Genomic DNA, 22,659 nt, shown 5'->3' with positions numbered 1-22,659 from the left:
CAGTAATAAAATACAGCGTCTTCCAACTAAAAAAACTACAATATCTATATTTGACAATTATAATAATTAAAAAATGTTATATTAACACTCATGTCCCTATAGAGAGTTAATATAAATTTTTTTGTATTAACATTATACTTGAAGATGTAATTATATTTGTACTACAACAAACTGCGTACGAAAATATTACAAACTGTGAAAAAAACTTACGTGATGAAATTTTTTTGATATTTTGCGCTTTCAACATCAAAAATTCTGTGCAATTAACATCGATGGAGGAACGCGTACTTAGTGATTAATCCTGTACATGATCAACACAGGAAAAAACTATAGTCCCCACATTAAATTTTGTTTATGATTTTCATCCTAGAAATTGTTTAATAAACAATTTACATTCGTTTTTTAATTAGTTAAGTTTGTAAATAATTGTAAATTTCTAGACATACACGAGAGTCTAGAAATATGTAAAAAGAAAAATCATCTAATAAATTCATAGAGGGGAGAGTGAAAAGAGTAGGGTAGATAGAGTATAAGCTGGCGTAGTTGTAATTCCACTTGTATTGTCTAGATAATGCCAACGTGGTGGGCGAAATGCGTCCATAATTTTGTAATTTTTTCCTTTTAGATTATCTACAAATTTAAACATTGTTGGCCTCATCACAAGGACATTTCAAAATCAGTGTAGACTAATTCCTAGAATCTGTTTTTTTTGTTTATTTGTTTGTATTAACTATATTTCTATATTTTATTATTTCTCCCTTCTTTCACTTTTGTAAGAAAAATTAGTTTAAAAATAAAAATTTAACTTCGGACATAAAAACATAAGTCACTAATGTTAAAAAGACTAACAGAATTGTTATAAAAAGGTAGCATCTATAAATAAAACACTGATTAATAAACGATTATGATTTGACTAAAGTATAAAAACAGGGTAAAATGAAAATCAAGCTTAGTGAAAGCTTTCATTGAGGAATTTGTTAAAACGTTTCTCTATAACTATTATTTATTTACTAATTCAGAATCGAAAATGCAAAAATAAACAAATCTAATCAGACATAATTCTTAACATCTCAATGTCAAAACGGGCAAGAGAGTGATTAAGTCTAAGAAAGTGTAAAATTTAAAAGCAATAACTTTGCTAACTTAGATACTGAACTATGAAATACATCAACAGAAAAAACAAGTGTAAAAGTTGTTGGCTCCTACCAACATAAACTACGGGAACTGTGCAAACGAAGACATTTATATTCCTCAAAATCGGCCATAGAACCCCACAAAACGATGACATTATTCTCCAATAAACCAGTTTTTATTGTGGTATTGGTTTATGATTTGCAGTTTTATATAGATTTCGGCTGTCATTCCTGAAACATCGAAAAGAGTAGTTATTCAGCTCCATATAATAAGACAAGATCTTTGAAATTCTCCACTCTGTGGTAAATTTTGATTTCATCTCACCCTACGTTTAAAAGGCACCACAGCTTCTCATGTGCTGCATGTTTGATGGACTTGACAGTGAAGTAAACTCACATTGGTCAGCTAAATTATTCACCACAAATTGTGCCTAAACACACACCCCTGGGTATAGCTTATTGTATGCAAACAACGCGATATAGTTCACATTAATGACCTTTTTCTATCAGTAAGTTTTATCAGTGACCTTACATTAGATGCTTGTCAATAATTACTTTTATAAAGAACAAAACTCATATTTCATTCTTAATTTGAAATTTTTTAAATTAGGTACATACTTGTTGTGGGTTTTTTTAGAAAATCTACTTATTTTTCATTCTTCATTTTTACTTCTGTCACTTCGGATCTAATTCCTCTGTTCATGAATTTTTTTGTTGTATGAAGTAGTTTTAAAAATGTACGTTCTATTACGCTCGGGAACGCAGGCTTTCAGAAATACGTCACTTTTAGTTACACATTTTTCGAGCATCTACTTTATTATCTGATCGAAAGCTAAATTACTAACAAAGTACACTTGAAACAAAATTTAGAAGAGGTTTCACCTTTTTCCCCAACGATTATAGCTTATGGCGACAGGTAAAATAATACTTTATAACTGTAATCTGCAATGCGTAATCGTTCATCACAACTGAACTGTGTAAAAAAAGAACAATTTTGTTTCCTACGGATTCTCGGTATTAGGCATCACTTCAGAAGCAGGTGAGATCAAGCCGTAAAGTTTACTCCCGAATAAAAGCTAAATTACATTAGCCTAAGGTAAAAGATTGCTGCACGCAATATTTATTTTAAATAACTTAGACCACGTTCCTTTGTGGCGAAGAGTTACCCCCACTAGGCAACTGGAATACGCAAAATTTTAATTTACAATCGCAAGGTATCCAAGATAAACATTTTTTAATATACTTTCACCGTTTTAACCTGAAATTGAAATGGGGGTTGTTGCTAAAGCGAATCATTCCGAAAAGCAACAAACCCAAAATAATTTTCTCTGGAATCTGAGGTTATTTCATAAACTTTGCAATAATCCTATGTAGGTACGCAAATACAAATTAATAACAACCACTGTTAGTATGTTTGAGATTTTTTCTCTTTAAGCTCTTTCAGTCCCCGAAAAAATTCAATTTTCTTTATTTGCGGATCAAAGGAGATTACGGTGTTCGGAGAATGTTTGTTAAAGGAAAATTTCCATTAATTTTAAAAAGTTATTTATTTTAAGGCACGTTTTCATTGGCAGAGATAATCTATAATTATTCTTTTGTACGTTCCTCCGAATTCTATGGTCTCATTACGAAATTAGATTATACTGCACGAAAAAAATTTTTGATTCGGGGTCTTCTACAGATGCAGCATCCATAATGTGATTAAATTATGCTACGTAAATAATGAGTAGTGAATAAAAAAAAATCAGAGATAGCTACTTAATCTAGTGAATCGACAGCTTATAGGTTAAGCCCTAAAAGCCAGTTGACAGAACAGTTATTACCATAAATGAAACGGGCAATTTAAACAGCAAGGCAAAAGTGTGAAGAAATGTTTCCCCGTGGGATAATTTGTAGGCAAATTTGGTGTGGCAGTTGGGAACAGCTTTGAGGTTTGAATGGCATTGTGGGAGAGATCTATGCAAAAAGACAAGACATGAGATGAGTAAAGGCTATAAAGAAATATACACAATCACATTGTAGTATGAAAATACAGTGTGAAACTCTGAAAGAAATGTAGCAAAAAGTCAGTAATTAATAATATTGTGGTGTCCCAGTTTAAAATTAAATTTAGCTCCAAGAAAAAGAAACAAATTCGGAAAACTTTCAATTCTACCCTCATGCATTTACATGCATTTTTGCTAAAGTGCTGCACGGTTTTCCTTAAGTTATTATTTACATTTGTAATTTCTCATTCGATATTTGAAAATGTAACAATTTTTTTAATAATTTTTAAAGATGTACGAGTTATCTGCAGAATGAATATAGTGAGTCATTGACTATCTTCTATGTATAATGAAAAATAATTCTGGTATTATGGTTTTTTATTCGGTCGCAATTCGCAATTAGTTATTGCAGAGGAAAATGTTTATCCCACTGGAACATGCAACACCTCTCTATTTTCTTTAGAAATTAAGCGAGGGGATCGGCTTTAGCCCTAGGGTCCTAATTAAAAAAAATAATAACGAAATTATCCATTAGGGTGTGGGGCTCCATGGTGGCATTGTTCGTCAATTTCAATGTCGCATCGTATTAAGGGGAATGAAGGAAATCGAAATAATAGTTGAGATGTAAAAGGCGCGTTGTGAGTCACATGGATGGAAGCGAACATCGAAATTGTTGAAATTCTCCAATTTCACCCTCATTTTGTCTAGCGCTACACGAAATGGCAGTAATTAAATAGGTATTTTATGTGTAATGGGCCTAACTGAATACAATGGGCCATAATAATGGCTGCGGGGAGTTCTCTTCACACTGAGACGTCATAGTTAGGCCAATGCGGGGCCAAAATGTTGCAGCTGCCTCATGTCAAATTTAACATCGCGTTATTAGTGGAGGTAGACCTAGAGCAAAGGTGCTGCGTACCATTTGAAAAATTGGAATTTAACGCACGAAATCGGGGATAAAGCATGAAATCAACGGGCTACCCTTTTAATGGAACTCACATTTTCGGAATGCTGAAAAAATCTTCGGGGGTTAATGCGAATTCCACTTCATATATTTCCAGAGATAAATTTGTGATAAGTTCTAAATGCGCTCATGAATTTTTGACACTCGGGATACCGACAATACCTACTTTCATTAGTAATAACAAAGAGAATGGATCTATTATTTAGTGGTGCTATCAGCGTTGAGGGTAAGTTGAATCGATAACCACTAAAACTGATTACAAATGTATGTAACAGTTAGAGATACCGGCTCTTTGGAACGGACTTGTTAAATTTATGTAAGTAACGATGTCTTGTGGATACAAGCAGGACACCACTTTCGATTACCCGACGATTAAAAATATAAGAAACAATTATAAAGTATTCAACACTGTTAGTGTTATTAATAAACTTTTATTCTTACGTGTTCAATATTATTTCACGTTATACCAAAAATATGAGCACAGTTTTGTTCTTGAACTGAAAAGTTTTACAAAGTATCGATTAGGAAGCAGAAAATGTAATTATAATTAATATTTAGTATATCTAAAAGAAAACCAGCACAGGAGAAGGAGTGATCACAAAAAAATAATTATAGTATATATATACGCAATACGCATGTAGTAAAAAAAATTATAACACTGATACAAACTCGTAATGTAAATTTCAGTTCAACATTTAAAATAAGAAACAATGGATTTCCCCGTGAATTTCAGGTGAGAATAATGCGGGAAAAACATAAGTTACCACTCTGATTTTCGCTGTATATTCGTGTTTACATACTTCAGCGTTTTATCTAAAGCGTCATTCACACAGCTTTATGCATTATGTATCGACGTTATGTGCATACAAAAATTTGGTGTTTCAAGTTTGTTTACATACCTCTTTCAGAAACTTTTGTTTGTATTCTGATATCTTTGTTTTTGAAAATATAGACATAGAACGGCTAAAAAATTAATAAACAATGTTGTTTCTGTATTTATTAACTTATGTGGGGCGTCCGTATCCGAACTCCGGTTATTATTTTGCTCAAATACCAGGCAGTTAGGTGTGTGGACATTTTTGACTTGCGGTACGTTTTCGGACAGTCGAGGTTCAGGGAACTAGCGCATTGTTCTTAAAGCAATAAATTCGAGGAGGATAGAAATATTATTTAGTGTTAGAAATACAAATATTGGGCAAAACCAAATTTTTTGATACTCAAAGAGTAAAAAAATCAGTAACAATACAACAATCATTGTCACAATTTATTAATATGTATTAACAGGATCGAAAATTAAAAAAATGGTAAGTAAATTTGAAACTATTCGGTCGGGAATTATAAGGTATCAGGTAGTTTCAAAATTTTTCACCACAGTTCGGTTGGGGATTAGAAATGCACCTCAGTTTAGGCCGGTCCAAATTTTGAAAGAAGAAATTAAAAGCTGTGCCTAAATATTTCGTTACACGAAAGTTTCCTTTTATTGATTACAAATCTATTACCTATCGAAAACTTTTTGAACTAGAGTTGGCTAAGTAATACCTGATGTAGTTGGCATCCTTGATCTGGAAATGACATGACGTCAATGTATGTATGTATAGTGTTGGTGCATTATATGAAGGTGTTTTACTTCATTTGTCAAAGAAGTGTTAATTTATTCAAAACTTAAGTAAGTTTTCCCATTATCAGCAAGTAAAACGCATAAACAGACATTTCTTTCAAACATCAGCCCCCTGTAATTTAAAGAAAAAGTTTAATTCCCTACCGATCACTTTATGGAAGTCGTGCAAAACTTTGTCACGATGATATGTAGAAACAAAGTTTTGCCTCCACTTTGAATGATGTTTCTCGTTACACATCTTTTTCATTTAGTTAAAAGTTTTTTCATTGTTCATAAAAACTAAAAAATTTTGGTCCCTTGTATTTTTTCCTCATGTAAGTTTAATGACGGCGTTTTTGTAAGATCCCCTCTTAAATATAAGACGCTGTCGTTATGCGACGAAACTCTCTCATCGGAAACGTTTGCTAAGAAGTAATAAACGAAACGGATGGATTTTTTAGTGGGCATAATGTCGGCCATCCGTAAAACGATCCCCGAAAATGTGAAAACAGCATTCGGAATAGCAAAATATGGGGAAGTTTTCTATTTCAATTTTAAGATATCATTTTCGTCCATTACGAAGTAAACATTACTTTGGTTACGCTGAATTTAAGAAGTTTGGATGTTTCGTGGTCACATTTGGTCAGTCAATAACAATTTGGCCGCCGACCAAGTCCGTCCAATGAAAATGAAACGGCAACCAGCTTACGACATGAAAATGTTTGATGAGCAAACATAAATAGAACAAAGCTCCGAGGTCGTGGGTTAATTTTAAGAAAATGGATTTTAAGGCAGGGCTTTTATTGAATCGACGTCGCTCCCAAGGTGTTGTGTGAATGGAGTTCTTGTCCCACCATTAGTCTATTCTTCGGCAAATGGAGCGACATGCACGGTAAATTAATTACAGGAGACATCATTACGGGGAGAAAAATCGTCCCAAGCACTTGAGACTATCAAAAACTCGCCTAATGGTATAGGGGTGGTCGTGATACTAGGTGGAACTATTTATTAGTGTCAATTGTTACTGTACAGGTGGCGATCGTGCTAAGTCACCATTCCCCTATCATTTAATCATAATTTAATCTTTCATCTACAAGCGAGATTTTTCATCTGCGTCCAACCACGAATTAATGGATTATCGGTACGGATGCTTTCGGAGAAAGGGGCTTTAATTGAATGTATAAATCGCAATTATGTATATCTCGTTAAGTTTCACCATAATAGGAGACACCTCATTATTTGCTGCTTTCTTGGCACGAGTTATGAAATAAGCTGAAAATTATTGCATCCAACGTGAAGTCGGAACGAAGTCTCCGTATTAAGACTTTAATAATAAATAAGAAAAACTGCAACTGGGATTAGCATGCAATGGTCGCATCTCCGTGCGGAGGTTTGACTTTTGCACAGAGAAATCGCCCCGGAGGGAACGAATAATGCACCAAGTCTGATAGGGGTGCATTTTTTATTCGTCTCATAAAAAGACGAGTAAATATTGTTTCAGTGGAGTGCATTTTTCACTTTAGTGGTTACTCGCATGCTGAATTAAGGAGATCCATTCGGGGAAACTTAATTCCGGGAAGTCCCCAAACGCGCCATTTTTATTTACTCTCTTAATGGCATCGCACTAACTTCCTTCAACGAAAGAGAAAAATTAAAAAAAATGGACATCCATTTTGAAGCATTAGACACATCACCACAAAGTTAGTGGTTGAAATATAAATTGACCATTCAACGTTATTTTAATGAAGGTGAATGACACCATCAGAGTTCAAATTCCTTCAGGAGATTTTTCCGTTGCTACTTCGTGTTCAAATTTAGCCAACTGTTGTGTTCGCGAACACCAAAAGTGTTCACCCTTTTCAGTTTCTGTTGTTTGTTGTGTTACTCATTTGAGTTATTGCTTTCATCTTTCTTATAACGTCTTTATAACAAGCTCAAAGTTTTTTTATCTGAATATTTCCGCCTGAACTACGAATTTATATTTAAAATTGGCTACTTGACATTTCCTTCTAACTCGCTGAACCGCGAAAGAATTTATAGATTTTTTGCTCATGTATTAGATTTATGAGTTTGCGATAAGTTGCTTGTATCCTCTGCTCCATTAAAGTTGGTGAAGAGGAAATTGTTATTATTGAGATTATTCTACAGCAATGAGTTTCCTACATTACTGTTGAAATGTCAATACCAGCACGTTGTCAATAGTAGCTCGAATCCTCCTGCAATAACATTGCTCGGCAATCGCATAACAAATACACGAGAAAACCATTGAGATCACCGTCCATCCAATAATTTAAGGAGAAATAAACAGTTTGGAAAGCGCTGCGCCCATAAAAGAGGCAATAGCATCTCGAACTTTACAACAATTCGTACGTTTAGTAGCACCGTTCCTATTGAAATATGCATTCCTATCATTTCTCGCGAAGTCAGTTTATAAAACGCTTTGACAGTTCCAACATCCAGGCTATAAACCACCGTAATTTCCTTGATATGTAGGTGAACGTTCGAATATGAAATTTTTCTGCACGGAACGCCACCCCACCAGGACCGGATTAACCCAAGATACAATTCCAGCTATTTGAAAGTAGGATACGACACTAACTATCGTTGTGTCTGATTTATTGATATTACACCAAAAAATCGGAGAAGGGAAAGGAGGATGTCAGATTCTTTTAAAGTAAGGTGTGAGAAATTCGTAAATACGGCCCTGCCCCTCTCCCTCACAAGAGGATTTCCCTTATATCCTCCACATAGGTTAGCGTTGGATTAATTTTTATACGTCGCGGGGTGAAATCGATACGAGGGGTGATGCGCCTTGAACCAACTTTTATTGCATTAATAAATAAACAATCCGGTGGATCGGAAAGTTTATAGTTCGAGGGTGGCTGAGTTACTATGAAATTTGAATTCTTGGCTTGACAGCTTCATTTCCTCACAATCACGAATAGAGTTTTTTTATTCGAATGCTGAAACGCTTTAAATGGTCTCTGCCATATTATAGAATTCCTAACTGCTTAGCACAAAAGGCACACGCGAGTCAATACTACCCCCGACATAAAACACGAATGGAGAAGTGCCGGTGAAAGAATGAAAGCACTTTTAAATGCATTCGGTGAGCGGATGCAACTACGAAAACTGTCGGAAGCGGCTGGGCTCAAAGCTGCCATATTTTAATCCATTTTCGACTTCCAGGTTTGTACGAATTTTGATTAAAAGGTTTTTTGTAAGGTTGCTTGATCATTCATTGATCACAGAACATTTGCAATAATCAATTCAGAACACAATCTTTGCTTACATCTCCTAATGCATTTTTTACTTTTCTTTGTTTTCAGATCCGCGTAGTTGCAGTCACTTGAATGCTTTTATGACGAAGTAATTTCAGCGAATTAAAAAAAAAAAACTGAATCCTGCCATTTCGGCCAGTAAAATTTTATTCTACTATTTTTATAGTCTTTAATTTTAAAAGTTTAAAGTAATCAATGTGCTGGATATGTAATACGGGTAGAAAAGAATTATTTTTCATCTATGCAAAACTTTGCATTTATCGATGTTAAATGGTAATAGCCAATCTTGACACTAAGCTTCTAGTCTTTCTAAATCTTCCAGTAAGTTGATCCTATGCGGTATGCGGATTACCGTAAAGTTGGGTATGATCTTCAGATAATGAAACATGCGAACATGTCTACTTACTATATTTTAATAACACCTGCATTCGAATGCTGAAACTATAAGCTGTTCGAATTCTATTAATGTTTGATTGCAGAAGTTTAACAAAGCTTATTTTTTATAAAATGAAAAGCTTTGACAAGTGAAGTACTAAAAATGACATTGAGAGGGTACTGTTTTTCAATTTTTACAATAATTTAAAAATTAAAAATTTTGATAGTGAAACAAGACATTATAAACCAGAACAGTCAACTAGAAATATCCAATTACTAAGAAAATTTAAATTTCCCGGTTAAAATGCATTATAAAAATTTGAAAAATTGTTTATTTTTATTATTTTATAAAGACCAAGTACTTAGTACCTTATTTTAAAAATTATGTAGGTACTCAAAAATCAGTAAATCTAGGAAATTTTTACTTTTATAAGGTTTTGTTGTTTTTTTTTTTTTGGAAAAATAGAGTAACAGTTTACTTTTTGGTAGCTTCGTAGTTATTATTGAATATCTATAACTTATACAGGGTGCTTGAAAAATGCTGCACCAACTCTGTCACACGTTGTTCAGGATTGTTTATGAACTCTTAACGAAAAAAATTATTTAAAAAATCCTTGGGCCCAGTGCTTAAAAATTTTGCTTTTCGATAGTTCATCATATTTTAATTTACTACTTTGTATTGAATACATAATTTCGATGATCAAACTTTCATTCTTCAAAATAATGTTGGAGTTACCTATTTATATATAAATAAAATTATTTACGATGAATCAGACAACAGAGGCTAATTTTTCACGTTTGTTTATCTATTTAAATCAATAGGAAGGAATGTTTTAATGCTTTCCTCGAAATTAAATTTGTAAACTTAATAATAATGTTCCGTTGAGTTTGTGCACCCTGTATATAAAAAAAACTGGGTGGAATTTTTTTGAAAATTTAAAACAGGTATTAAGAAAAATCGTTTCGAAGCAACATTCCTCTTAATTTTTACTTTTCGAATGTAAGCGAAAAAAGTCGTTTGTGTCTGTTTATCGTCTATCTGTCGTCTATTTTTCTTACTGTTGTCAAATTTTATATGTTTGTTAGAAATATTGTGTAGATGGTAGAAGGCTAAGAAAAATTTGTTCAGTGATCCTCACCCATCAGTTTGGTAACTTTTCTTCATTATTTTGGGTACTTCAGGTAATTTAAATGTTATGAAATAATATACACCTATATCAGTAGTTTACGAATCCGCCTTGATTTTTATTACAATTATTTAAAAGAAATACATATAAGGATTATCATAAAATAAATTAAACTTTATAATTTTCGAAAAAACTTCAATCTAATTTTTTTGGTCACTATAGAATGTATACAGATACAATCGTGGTTAAAAAGATGAAATCCCGGAATGGAAAACACACACTTGTATAGTACTCTATAGTAGTAAAACTGGCGGAATATATTTATTTCGTAGAACAAATCGTTATAAATACAGTAGAACTTTGATAATTCCAGCTATAATGTGTCATGATCTAGAGTTATCAAGACTTTAATTTATTAAATTTCTGACTTTGTCTTTCTAAACAATTTCAGTCTTAACAAAATTGGAACTATAAATAATTTCATTCTTAATATTGGAGTTATAATTTCTAAACTTCACTAGGTTTTTCATAGTTTTGTTGTCCATTAACTGAACATTTCCAAAATTTTACGACTTTAAAAAACTATAAAACTGACGATGCGCAATGACCGTTAGGTTTGCTATTGACTTTAAATTTTTGGAAATAACTTATCGTCGACCCTTCTACAAGCGACATTATAACGGCACGTGACCCGATCGTTTCTGGTCTTACGTCATTTCGCAAAGGAGTCTCTACAGTACATTTTTTAATTAAAATAATGAAAAATTCACCCCAGAATCTTTTATAAGTAAGCAATAGCCCCGCCCACCCACCCCTTCTTCATTCCAGTGATTACTCTTAATAATGTTCAGTCATTTACCAATTTTTTTAACAAATTCTTGTTAGCCTCTTCGTAAGCTTTTATAACAACAGTTTATTTTTGCTTGCCACGTGATTCCAAGTCGGATATCCGCGCTTTGTATCAATTAAATAAAATTTAATGTATAAGAGGCCTATAAAAAAATAAAGGGAATTCAAATGTCGATATTTCAGTTTAGAACACCCTGTACTTCATTACTGCATCTTATTCTATGTTTTTGTTCCCTTTTTTCAGTATGAAATATCGATATTTGAATTTGATTTGATGTATATTAAAACCAATTTTATTTGTATCATAAAATATTGTAACCCTGATTTTAAAAGTAACCCTGTTGCGATTTTTTTGTGGACCCTTTTATTCCTAAAAAATAACTTGGTCACGTTGCATCGGAATTTTCAAAATTAAGTATGTTTATAAAACCCCAAAAAAGGTCAATCAGGATATATATATATATACATAGACATGAAAATATACAGAATTTTCTTTTTGAGAAAACTGAGTTGTGTGTTACGCCTTAAAAACGCAACGCTCTGCAGAGTTTAAAATAACTTTGGTAAGGCTTTTATGGAAATTTGGTCTTGGTATTTTTTTCAATTCCACCTTTTATTTATTTATTTTTTAAATCCATTAAAACATTTCCTGCCTTGTGCATATAAGTAAGCTTGTAATTTTTCCAAATTTCGATCATTTTTTGTAAAAGTTAGTCATCACTACTTAGTAAGACAAAACTGATTTTGCCGATGACATACCCTCTAAGAAAAGAAAAGGTGGGTGGGCGGGGTTAGTACCTTCTAAGATAAGACTGATTTTGGCAAATGAGATACCCTCTAAGAAAAAAGAGGGAGGGTGGGCGGGGCTAGTACCTGCTTAAATAAGACCGATTTTGGCAAATGCCATACATATGTGTTGTTTAGTTGTTAAACGTAGCAAAAGAACCAATTTTAAAATCATTATAACTCCACCAAACTGTGAGAAGGATTTTTTTACTATTTTTCGCAGACTCACCAGTTGATTGTTAAGAGCGTAGCGAAGCGCTGATTACTCATTTTCCCGACACCCAGTATAGGACGAATATAGCTTGATATATTTTTTTTCATACGTAAAGTCGATTTTTTAAGTTTACGTAACATGAGCCTAGCATGGCAGAATTTAGCAGTTTTACTTTTATCGAAAAAGTAAATATTTTTGATCTAAGGAATTGTAGATAAATTATTATTTTGACTTCAAATTTCGTAACAATAATATATCGAGCGATTTTTAGGTTTCTACTCCAGTTGGCCATGACACTTACGTCAGCCGTTTAAATTTCGCTGCTGACGTATGCATTATGGCCAACTAGAGCAGAAATTTAATAAAGTCACACGGTGTAAGAAAATATGTATGTAGGAAATTTCACTGAAGTGAAGTCAGTTCAAAATCAATGACTAGTAAAGAAAGAATCATGAAATCTATGATTTTTTTTTCTCAATACATATATGTATGTAGTTTTCTCGGAGCATTACAATTACTTAAAAACATATTTCAGGTGGTAATTTGTTGTAGAAAAATAAGGATTTTGCAATTAAGCTCCGCCCCCGACTTACGACAAGTAAAAAAAATCATCACAGTTGAGATAGGGCGGGTTAGCGGGGTTTATATTTTGCTCTTTTTTTCGTAATATACCTAGTCTTGTTTTCACAACGAGAAACTTTAAATGTGTTCAAAACGGTAAATTTCTGTGGAAAAACATGGATTTTGCAATTACGCTCCGCCCCTCGGTTTGTCAACAAATGACAAATTTATCACAATTGAGATCGAGGCGTTTCGTTTTTTTTTTTTCTTAATATATAGTATATAGTTTTATTTAAATAACGCGATAGTTAAATCTATTTTCACTTTCTTGTTGGGAAAAGAAGATTACATATATTAAGAAAAAATGGACAAAATATAAGCCCCGCCCACCCGCCCCATCTCAAACGCGATAGTTTTTTACTTATATTTATATATTTTTTTTTACAGATATGTAGCTTTAGTTTCACAACAAGAAACTGAAGACCTGCCCAAAATAGTAAATTTTTGTAGGGAAATATGTATTTTTTAATTACGCCCTTCCGTCTAACAACGAATGAAAACTTCATCACAATCGGGATGTTTTTTTAAATGTAGTTTTCTTTCAACAATACGATACTTAAACAGGTTTTTAGTTTCTTGTAAAGAAAAGAAGACTACGTAATATTAAGAAAAAATGAACAAAATATAAAAATTATGGGATGACGTCATCAGTTTTGTGAAAGGAATCAATAATAAATTTTAGTTTGCGTTTTGTATTGGTAAAATAATGTGTTAACACTTCTTGATCTAGAAGAGCCCAAGAAAATGTGAAGTCAGACGTTTTCCTCAGCACAATACTTTATAAGTTAGTCTTGTTCAAAACCATCTTACACAAATTTGATGAATTAAATTTGTCTCAACTCACTACCATAAAAGTGTAACATCGCATTAAATTTGTGTGGGATGGTGCTAGAATGCAGACTTATATGTAGATAAAACTCTGCAGCCTTATAGCTTGAGAATTCATAAAAATATTGAAATTCCGTAAACGCCATTATTTTTAGTTCGAAACGGAAAGCGATTCAAACCTATATTTTTTAATGGATTGTGATATATCATAAAATTAAAAATACTGTCGTAAAAAGCACTTACATGTGTTGCGGTAGTTTTAACTATAAATGATATAAATATTATAAAGAAAGAGATCTGGTTGCCATATATGTATTGTTATGGAAACATATATGCAAACACAGTGACAAAATAGTAATTTTTATCTTTAGGAACCTTAGACTAATCGTAAATGGGTCAATTCTGCTTGTATTGGAAAAATATTGTTATGTGACATGCTACAAATGTTATGCTAGTGAATTTAGGAAAAAAACATTCGCTTTAGATCCGTTATGGAAAAGCATAGCAGGTAATAAGTAGATCTGAAATAACTCGGATAAATTAACTGAAATGAAGGTAATTTAAAAATACAAGAAAGAGACAAGGGATGCTTGGATAAGATAACTAGAGAGAATGAATGAACACGATGAAGGAAGAAACAGGAGAGGTACAGTGGGATTGAAAAAAATCACCCAAACTTCCAAAAATTAGTATAATATTGAGAAAATCTTTTCGGGCGCAATTTTAGGTTTTAAAAATTTGCAACATAGATATTTAAAATTAAAACTATACTGTGTATGTCTTATTATATTTATTATTTAAGCGATTTCGTGTAAAAATAATTGTTTATCTAGAATTATTTGTGTACGCATTCCTAAATTACCTTTAGTTGCAAAATTTAGATGGGTTATTTAATTACTTAGTTTAACGCTTCTACATGTGGTTTTCATGCAAGTTGCGTTTTCGTTAATGAATTTATAGCAAAATAGTTGCGGTTTTTGAACACCACAAGGTTTGCATGCAATCAATAAACATTGTTACAGATGGATGAACTGGAATTTAGAATATACAAAGCAAAAATAATGCTATACACACATAATTTTATTTTCCAAACACACAATGATACACAAATAGAAAATAATTTGCATTATTGTACGTCGACTTCATGAAATGTTGTTTTAAAAATAATGATAATTATTTCAGATATGTTAAATATGTATTACATTTTCATGAATCTAAATATTCTGATGTTTTAATTAACGTTTTTAATTTTTAATGAAAAATATTAATATCATTTTTGTGTTGTGTGTGGTTATAAACACAAAAATATAAAACCATCAAAATAGAATCGTGATTAAAAATACATTCAGTGAACCTGCAAAAGTCGCTTTATCGTCAGACCGAAATCTTTTATCCTATCAAGTACAAAGGGAGTCTATTTTATATGAGTCAAGTTAATACGCACATTGCATGACAAAATCCTTATCGGTACTTTTTGCATAAAATTATTCCCGTTGATTACAGTTTCTTAATTAAAAGTAACAAAAAAACACGCACAACAAGCCCACTCTTATCGTCATCGAGGAGCGGTTTGTAAACACAGACAAGGCAAAACTCGCCAGAGTCGTGATAATTAATTATCAAGAGATTGCCACAGGTATCAAACGGTATATTTCGATGAATGTTCACTCGTTTTGAGCTCATCCACACACACCTCCGCGTTAAATTAAATACGAAACATTCTTTAAGACAGGGTGGCCTCAGGGAACATCAAAATTATGTTTAATAATTACTCCGCCCACTGCAAAAATTAGAGTTTGCAAATAGTCCACTTTAAATTGCAAAAATAAATTTCCAGCATTAAGCTTTTTCTTGAGCGTACTTAATCATGGCTAAACGTGCAATGAATGTAAATGCGTTGTTAATGGAAATGCACTTTTAATGGATTAATCTTTGCGGACCGAGATCGTGGTACAATTTACTTGTTGGATTTGACTTAAACCCCACTAAGAGTGGTAAAGCGCGTCTAATTAATGGGAAACATGGAATCCAGATTTTTGTTTGTTGAAGAGGCGTTGTGATAATGATTAATACTTTGGTTGAAACGAGGTCAGACCCCTTGCGAGGCACGGCTGAACTTCTTAGCCGAGTGCCTTACAGATTTGTTTTGTAATAGTATTGTGTTTTAATCCGTCGGCTCTAATTTAGATAACCCATTTGATAAAAGCACTGAGATGGTAGCGTAAGCGTTCACTGTATTAATTATTAACAGAGGACTAAAAGAGCGCCGAAAGAAGGCATCGAGCGGTGAATGACGTAGCGCTAAATTCGTTATTTTTCTTAAAACTGCAGCACGTGATAGAAACTGGATACATTATATCAATATTAAAAAGTGTTCGGTATTCCAAACGCAGTGGTCTCTGGAGACAGGGGTGAAGCAAGCCTGGGGCCCTTCTTGAAATATTGATTATTCCCTCCCTGTCTATTACGTGCCTGCAAGACGTCGCCGTCTTCTCACCCTCGGAACTTGAACATAACACATCAATCTCAACACTGGCCATTGCCACATTTTCATATTAACTAATTACATGTTCGAAACTATTTTGAATGTGTTGATCCCGGGTCAAAGTTGGTCAAATAGCACAGTCCATGTTGTGCGAAGTTTAAGCATATTTCAGCGCTTGTACGGGATCCGGAGCATTACATCACCAGCAGCCATTTCGCTTTAAATTTTGACAAATTTAATGGCGTGTCTATTAATTTTTCGTGGGGGATAAAATATTGCGGAAAGGTCACTTAATTGGGGAGTTTGTTGAAGTTCGGATTTTCTGAAGTAATCCCATATATCTGAAGTTTTAGACCGGGTGACTGAAAGAATCCTCGTGTCTTTTCGTGCTGACTAGACCATGATCTTCCGGTTCCGCTCCATTTAAACGTCATACAATTGGCTAGGAATGGAAGTTGGAAATTTTTCTATGGAAATACCCTGCGAGCGAAAGGGAAGATTTATCAGTGTTATTGGCATTTAAATTTCTTGCTGAGATTTGTGCGTTCTCTTAGAAGTGTGTCTGTCAGGTAGGAGGCAGAAAAAGTGAGCACCGAATACCAAGTGTTCATTACAGACTGAGATTCGAAGTACTTGATACTCATTCTAAGAAGTACTCGACATTCAATACCAGCGATAATTCGATCTACTGCTTCTTTGGAGGTGCAGAGGAAATGCCTCGACTGTTGAACGAACCATCGTGACCGGACTCGGTTACAGCCACCCACCGCTACGTTCTGGACCAGATCCGATATTTAAGACTCTATGTAAGATCGAATAAAAACCAAATAGAAAGAAAAGTGTCCCTTCCCTTTGATATTTGTTCTTGTTTCGTTTGGTTACTGACTTCAAAAATAATACTACTTTTGTAGCTCATATTTGCTCCAATTTGTTAGCTTAGATTTATTAAGTCATTACGAATCTAATTTTGGAACGATTGTTACCAACTAAATATTTGCGCCCGGTTAGCAAAGTAGTGTCGAGGATGATAATAGATACTTATTTTACGTAACAGATTCCAGAAAAGGATACTTTTTTCTGCAACAGTGATAGAATATTGAAAGAAATTTTTATAATTTTTTTTTGCTGTGATTTGAAATTGGTGCCAATTTTCAGAGTGCTAGTCGTACATTTTTTTGGAACTGAGCTTCTAAATGCAGAAAATCGACCATGTGGGTGCAATACTGAATTGTATTATACAACCACTTGTCAGATAGCTGTAAAACGTCGATAATTTTGTACACAACAATGAAAAAGTACCGCCAGTTTGAAAAGAGGAATCAGTTTTATAAGACTTCTAGAATATTGTCTCGTATTTATAACTATAATAAACGTCCCAAAAAGGTGTCGTTACAGGAATTAACAGGTAGAAAAAGTGTCAGCATTTTATACAGGTATAGAAAAAACATTCATTTAGTGGATGTTATGTCAAATTATGCTCTAATAACACAAATGAAAATTTAATTAGTACAAGTATGAAACGTTAAAGAAACATGTTTTTTGGAAAAATGTCGACATTACAGGAAAATTGTCATTTTTGCTAATAGTAATTTTTTTTTATGTAATTATGTATGTGTCTTCCTTTCAAGTCAATTTAATACAAGCATTGTTGTGTTTATTTTAGAAAATGTGATTAAATTTAATTCTCTACTGCAAATTATAGTGCCTTATATGTATTATCTACAATCTACATAGCGAAATCTCATTTTACTTGTTTTATTCTGTTTCATATGCTGTTATCCCTACATCAGTGTTCCGTTTTGAGATTTAGATATGTGTTCTATTTATTCTTACTTCGTCTAGAACTTGACAACAAAGTTTGAAATTTAGTTTTCACAATACCTTGTTTGGTGCTATATTTTTTCTGGAACATGTATAAACCTACTTATATTTCCATTAACTAAAATATATTTTGTTTCTCAATTGCAATTATTTTTTGGAAAATATTTAAGGAAATAATTTGAAACACTGTCATTTTTGGTGGATGCGACGGGTTAGTTGAAACCAAATTTTCTATCACCTTAAATAGTAACAAGAATAAAGAACAACTAACTGTGTATATTTCCTAACGGTAACTACACCTTTTATTATAACTTTTCCCGTGAACAATAACCTCTGTTGTTATCATTAAAGTTTGCTTTTAGTTTCAAATCAAGTTGTTTTAGCTCGCAGTTTCTGTTTTGATTAAGCAGTGAAAAAATATAGCGTTATTTACAAGTTGATCAACCAAAACTAACCTTCTCTTGTACAAAATTTAATTCTTATGAAAATGACTAGTGAGTTTCTGAATTAAAAAAAATATCTGTGGTATGAAATTACTGATACGACATGAGTAAAATCTAGCGTTTTGTTAAAGTTCCTGCGTGCAAGGAGAAAATCTGTCAAGTAAAATTATCATTATAATAACCCTCAATAGATTTAATCGGAAAATGTACCATATTTTCATGCTGTCTCAGAGTTTAGTACAGTATGGAAATGAGGGAATCAAAATAGAGATATGATACCTAGCTCAGAAATAATTACTAAGATGAATAAGATTATGAACCTACTAAGTTTATGTTTTTACTTCCCGAGCGTAAGCGAAGGAAGCATTGTAATAGAATCCGTCGGCCGACTCTTTGCTTTTACGTTTTCTCGACCTTTCATGGCCCCTAGAGTACGAAGAAATAGGTCTCCTGTTTCCGTCTGTCTATCTGTACGTCTGCCGTCCAGATTTTTATTAGACAGATAATCTCCGAAAGTTCTGGGTATTGTCAAATTTTACATTTATCTTAGGAATATCATGTATATGGTAAAACACTAACCAAAATTTGGTCTAATCATCCCCACCAATAATGTGATGAAGTCACTTCAGAATTGGACATAGTAAATGGGTTTTTTACCCGAAACGTCCAGATTTTTGGAAAAAATTTGCAAAACTGAATACTTTGAAATCTTCCAGACGTTTCAAAGCTATTGCAATCATGGTAAATTGTTAATCAAAATGTATCTGTTTATTCTCCCCAAAAAACTGATAACGTCATCTCAAAATTGTATAATGAAAAACCTCAACTCGAAAATGCTGGATATGTTTCATTGTACTTCAGGTGCGAGGGAAGTTCTGTTGAAATTCTGTCCACCAATTTATTGTCTTTTTTGTCAAGAGTGTAGAAAATTGTTGCAATAACATTTTTCAAATTCATCAAAAAATAAATTGGTCGAAAGCTGTTTCGACAGAACTTCTCTGGCAGCTAAACTGCAGTGAAACATATCCAGCACTTTTGAGTTGAGTTTTTATTTTACAGAATTTTGTGATGACATGATCAACAATTTTGCAAGGACACGTATATCAACTTGGATTGGTGCAGTGTAATACTAAAGATAACAGTATTGTATTCCCAAAATTTTCTGGGTAAATGGAATGAGCCGTTCCTAATTGAATCAATAAAATAAATTCACACATCCATTAATTTTTTTTGACCCAAATATACAAAATATGTATGCAATGATAAATCAGAAGTAAAAACTCATCATATTTTGCACATTTCGGGTAGAATTAGGAATTACTATGGAAAATTGCAATTTAACACCTTTAAATTTCACAAGTTTTTACAAATTTAACAGGGGCAAAATCAGTTTTATCTTAACAAATACTAGGCCCGCCCACCCGCCCCCTATTTTCCAAGGGGATATGGCATTTGCCAAAATCAGTCTTATCTTACCAAATATGTACTATCCCCTCCCACCCGCCTCCTATTTTCTCAGAGGATATGTCATTTGCTACTAGCAAATACTACCCTGTGAGAAAATAAAAGGTGACTGGTCGGGGCTAGTACTTGCTAAGATGCGTCTTATTTTGGCAAGGACATATCCTCTGAGAAAATAGGGGGCGGGTGGGCGGGGCTAGCTCTTGCTCAGAAAAGACAGATTTTGGCAAACCCCATACCCTCTGAGAAAATAGAGGGCGGGTGCGTGGGGGTAGTGCTTGCAAAGGTAAAACTTATTTTGGCAAACGACATAAACTCTGAGAAAATAGGGGGCCGGTGGGCGGGGCTAGCACTTACTAAGTTAAAACTGATTTTACCTCGATTAAACTTATAAAAAACTGTTAAATTTAAAAATTGTTAAATTTCATATTTCCATAGTAACGAGTTAAATTCCTAAATCTGGTTGGATATTTATTTTTTAACAACTCAGTCATTAATTTTTATGAGACACCCTGTATAATGAAAATTAAAAAATATATTAATTATATATTAAAAATAAATCACAAGTATAAACTCATCATATTTTGCACATTTAAGATTATATTTTGCGGTGACGTCATCAATTTTTTATTGGAGATGAGCAAATACATTTTGATCAAAAATTTACCATGCGTATGATAACTTTAAAACATCTCCAAGATTTTAAAGGATTCGATTTTGCAGTTCCTGATTAAATCAATAACATAAATTCACGCATTCATTAATTTTTTTGAGTAACCTTGTTTAAGCAAATTTACAAGATATGAATGCAGTGCTAAATCACGCACTGTGCACATTTTAGATAGGATTTATCCGGAAAAATTTCGAGATGACGTCATCAATTTTTGGAGGGCATAAGCAATTACAATTTGATAAAAAATTTATAATGGTTACCATAAATATAAAATATCTGCAAGATTTCAAAGCATTCAGTGTGGCAGATTCAAAATTAAATTGCAAAATATTGTTTTGTAATTTCAATTTTTTTGCAAAAAATTGGACGTTTTGGGTAAAAAGTACGTGTGTAGGACTATGTTATTTTATACAATTTAAAACTCATTTTCTATGTACAATTTTGAAATGACGTCATCACATTATTGGTGGCGATGATTAGACAAATTTTGGTTAGCGTTTTAGCATCTACATGATATTCCTAAAATAAATACAAAATTTGACAACAATCGGCCCGTACCTTCGGAGATTGTATGTTTAATAAAAATCAGGACGGCAGGCAGACGGACAGACGGACAGACAGACAGACGAAAACGGGAGACCTAGTTGTTCGTACTCTAGAGGTCATGAAAGATCGATAAACGTAAAAGTAGAGTCGGCTGACGGACTCGATTACAAGTAACAATGTAGGTGTAGAATAAATAATTATTGTATGGACCTTTATCATGTCGAGGATCATAAATTTACTGCTACTTTCGGCGTAAATTTACCTAACTGATGATACTTATATAAAATTTTGGGTCAAAACAGTCAAGATTCCTTCACGAAAAAAAAAAAAAAATGCCGCAAGGTATTAGACAGAACTTCCTTTCTATAATGTAAATTAATATTACGACATTGGTCGCTTATAATAAAGCACGCCTTTTCAAGTAGGTACAGAATTAACAAAGCATGGCGTCCGTTACTTATAAAGTATGGCGTTTGTCGTTTATAAAGTATAGCGTTAAGAATATATAAAGTTCGTGGTTCAAAATATACATATAGTGAACCAAGAGTTATAAGGTTATATGGCCATCATAAAATCATCCCATTGTGTCGAAGTTAAGTTGTTTACAATAGAAAAGGTTTTAGGGTCGTAAATAACGTGTCCACTGCAGCTCGACCGGCTCTTGTGGTTTCGTTCAGGGGCGGCTTTCACTAAATATGAAAATCCACCACTCCACTATTTCTTTACTACCTGCAGCCGCTGAGGGTTCCGAAATAACCACTCGCTTTGAAAGCCGGCCCTGTTAAATATGAGCAAGAAATGTTTAGAAGATGATTTATTGCCAACCGGTAAGCTTAGTGCGAACCACACAAAGGGGGTATTTATTTGCGGTCAACTACTTTTGTGATGGCCATATAACCTTATAGCTCTTGGTTCACTATATATAGTACGGCGTCGGTCGTGTTAAAGTATGTTATTCTATGAAACTTAGCATTTACTGAGCAAGATTTTGAACACGTCATCACATTGTTGGTGGGGATATTTAGATAAATTTTGGTTAGAGTTTTGTCATCTGAACGAGCTTCCTCCTAAAATACCTACATATAAAAGTTTCGGAGATTATCTGTCTAATAAAAGTCGTCATAAACAGACAGATGGAAATGTGAGACCCCTTTTTTCATACTCTAGGGATCATGAAACGTCAAGAAAACGTGAAATTGGCCTTAGGCTGCTTGAACCCTATTACAATCCTCTAGCTTATGCTCGGGAAGTAAAAATATTTAAATGTTAAATTTTATGTAAGTATATTGTAAAATTGTCTTGAATGAGTACACACATTTTCAGTGAAAGAATAATATTTTGCTTGTTGGAAAACTGGTGCAACAGCAGTCTGTTTATACCGTGCTCGTATGTTTTTTTAATAAACCAACGACTACACTTTTCGTAACTTTTTTACTTGTTTTTGGGACATTGGAATATCCTTGGAAAGTT

At 33.2% G+C, this 22,659-nt stretch overlaps 2 protein-coding genes across 2 annotated transcripts in view; both read right to left on the bottom strand.

Annotated features, from left to right (window-relative positions):
• Positions 1–22,659, bottom strand: part of LOC135145808 (uncharacterized) — a 475,573-nt gene that overhangs the window by 57,639 nt on the left and 395,275 nt on the right. The window lies entirely within an intron of this gene.
• The window catches only part of LOC135145819 (uncharacterized), a 35,849-nt gene that overhangs the window by 11,602 nt on the left and 1,588 nt on the right, over positions 1–22,659 (bottom strand). Inside the window, exons 2-4 of the mRNA XM_064077959.1 lie at positions 18,079–18,083; positions 16,846–17,021; positions 16,113–16,265 (exon numbers count right to left, since the gene is read on the bottom strand). Coding sequence (XP_063934029.1) covers positions 16,113–16,265; positions 16,846–17,021; positions 18,079–18,083 — 334 coding nt within the window. The remainder of the gene's footprint in view (positions 1–16,112; positions 16,266–16,845; positions 17,022–18,078; positions 18,084–22,659) is intronic.

This window comes from Zophobas morio, unplaced genomic scaffold, assembly GCF_036711695.1.
Source record: "Zophobas morio isolate AGI-343-1 ecotype UQ-CSIRO unplaced genomic scaffold, CSIRO_AGI_Zmor_V1 ptg000005l, whole genome shotgun sequence".
In the NCBI taxonomy this organism is placed as follows: Eukaryota; Metazoa; Arthropoda; class Insecta; order Coleoptera; family Tenebrionidae; genus Zophobas; species Zophobas morio.
Note: the sequence above shows the minus strand (reverse complement) of the source record. Positions and strands in the feature narration are given on the sequence as shown.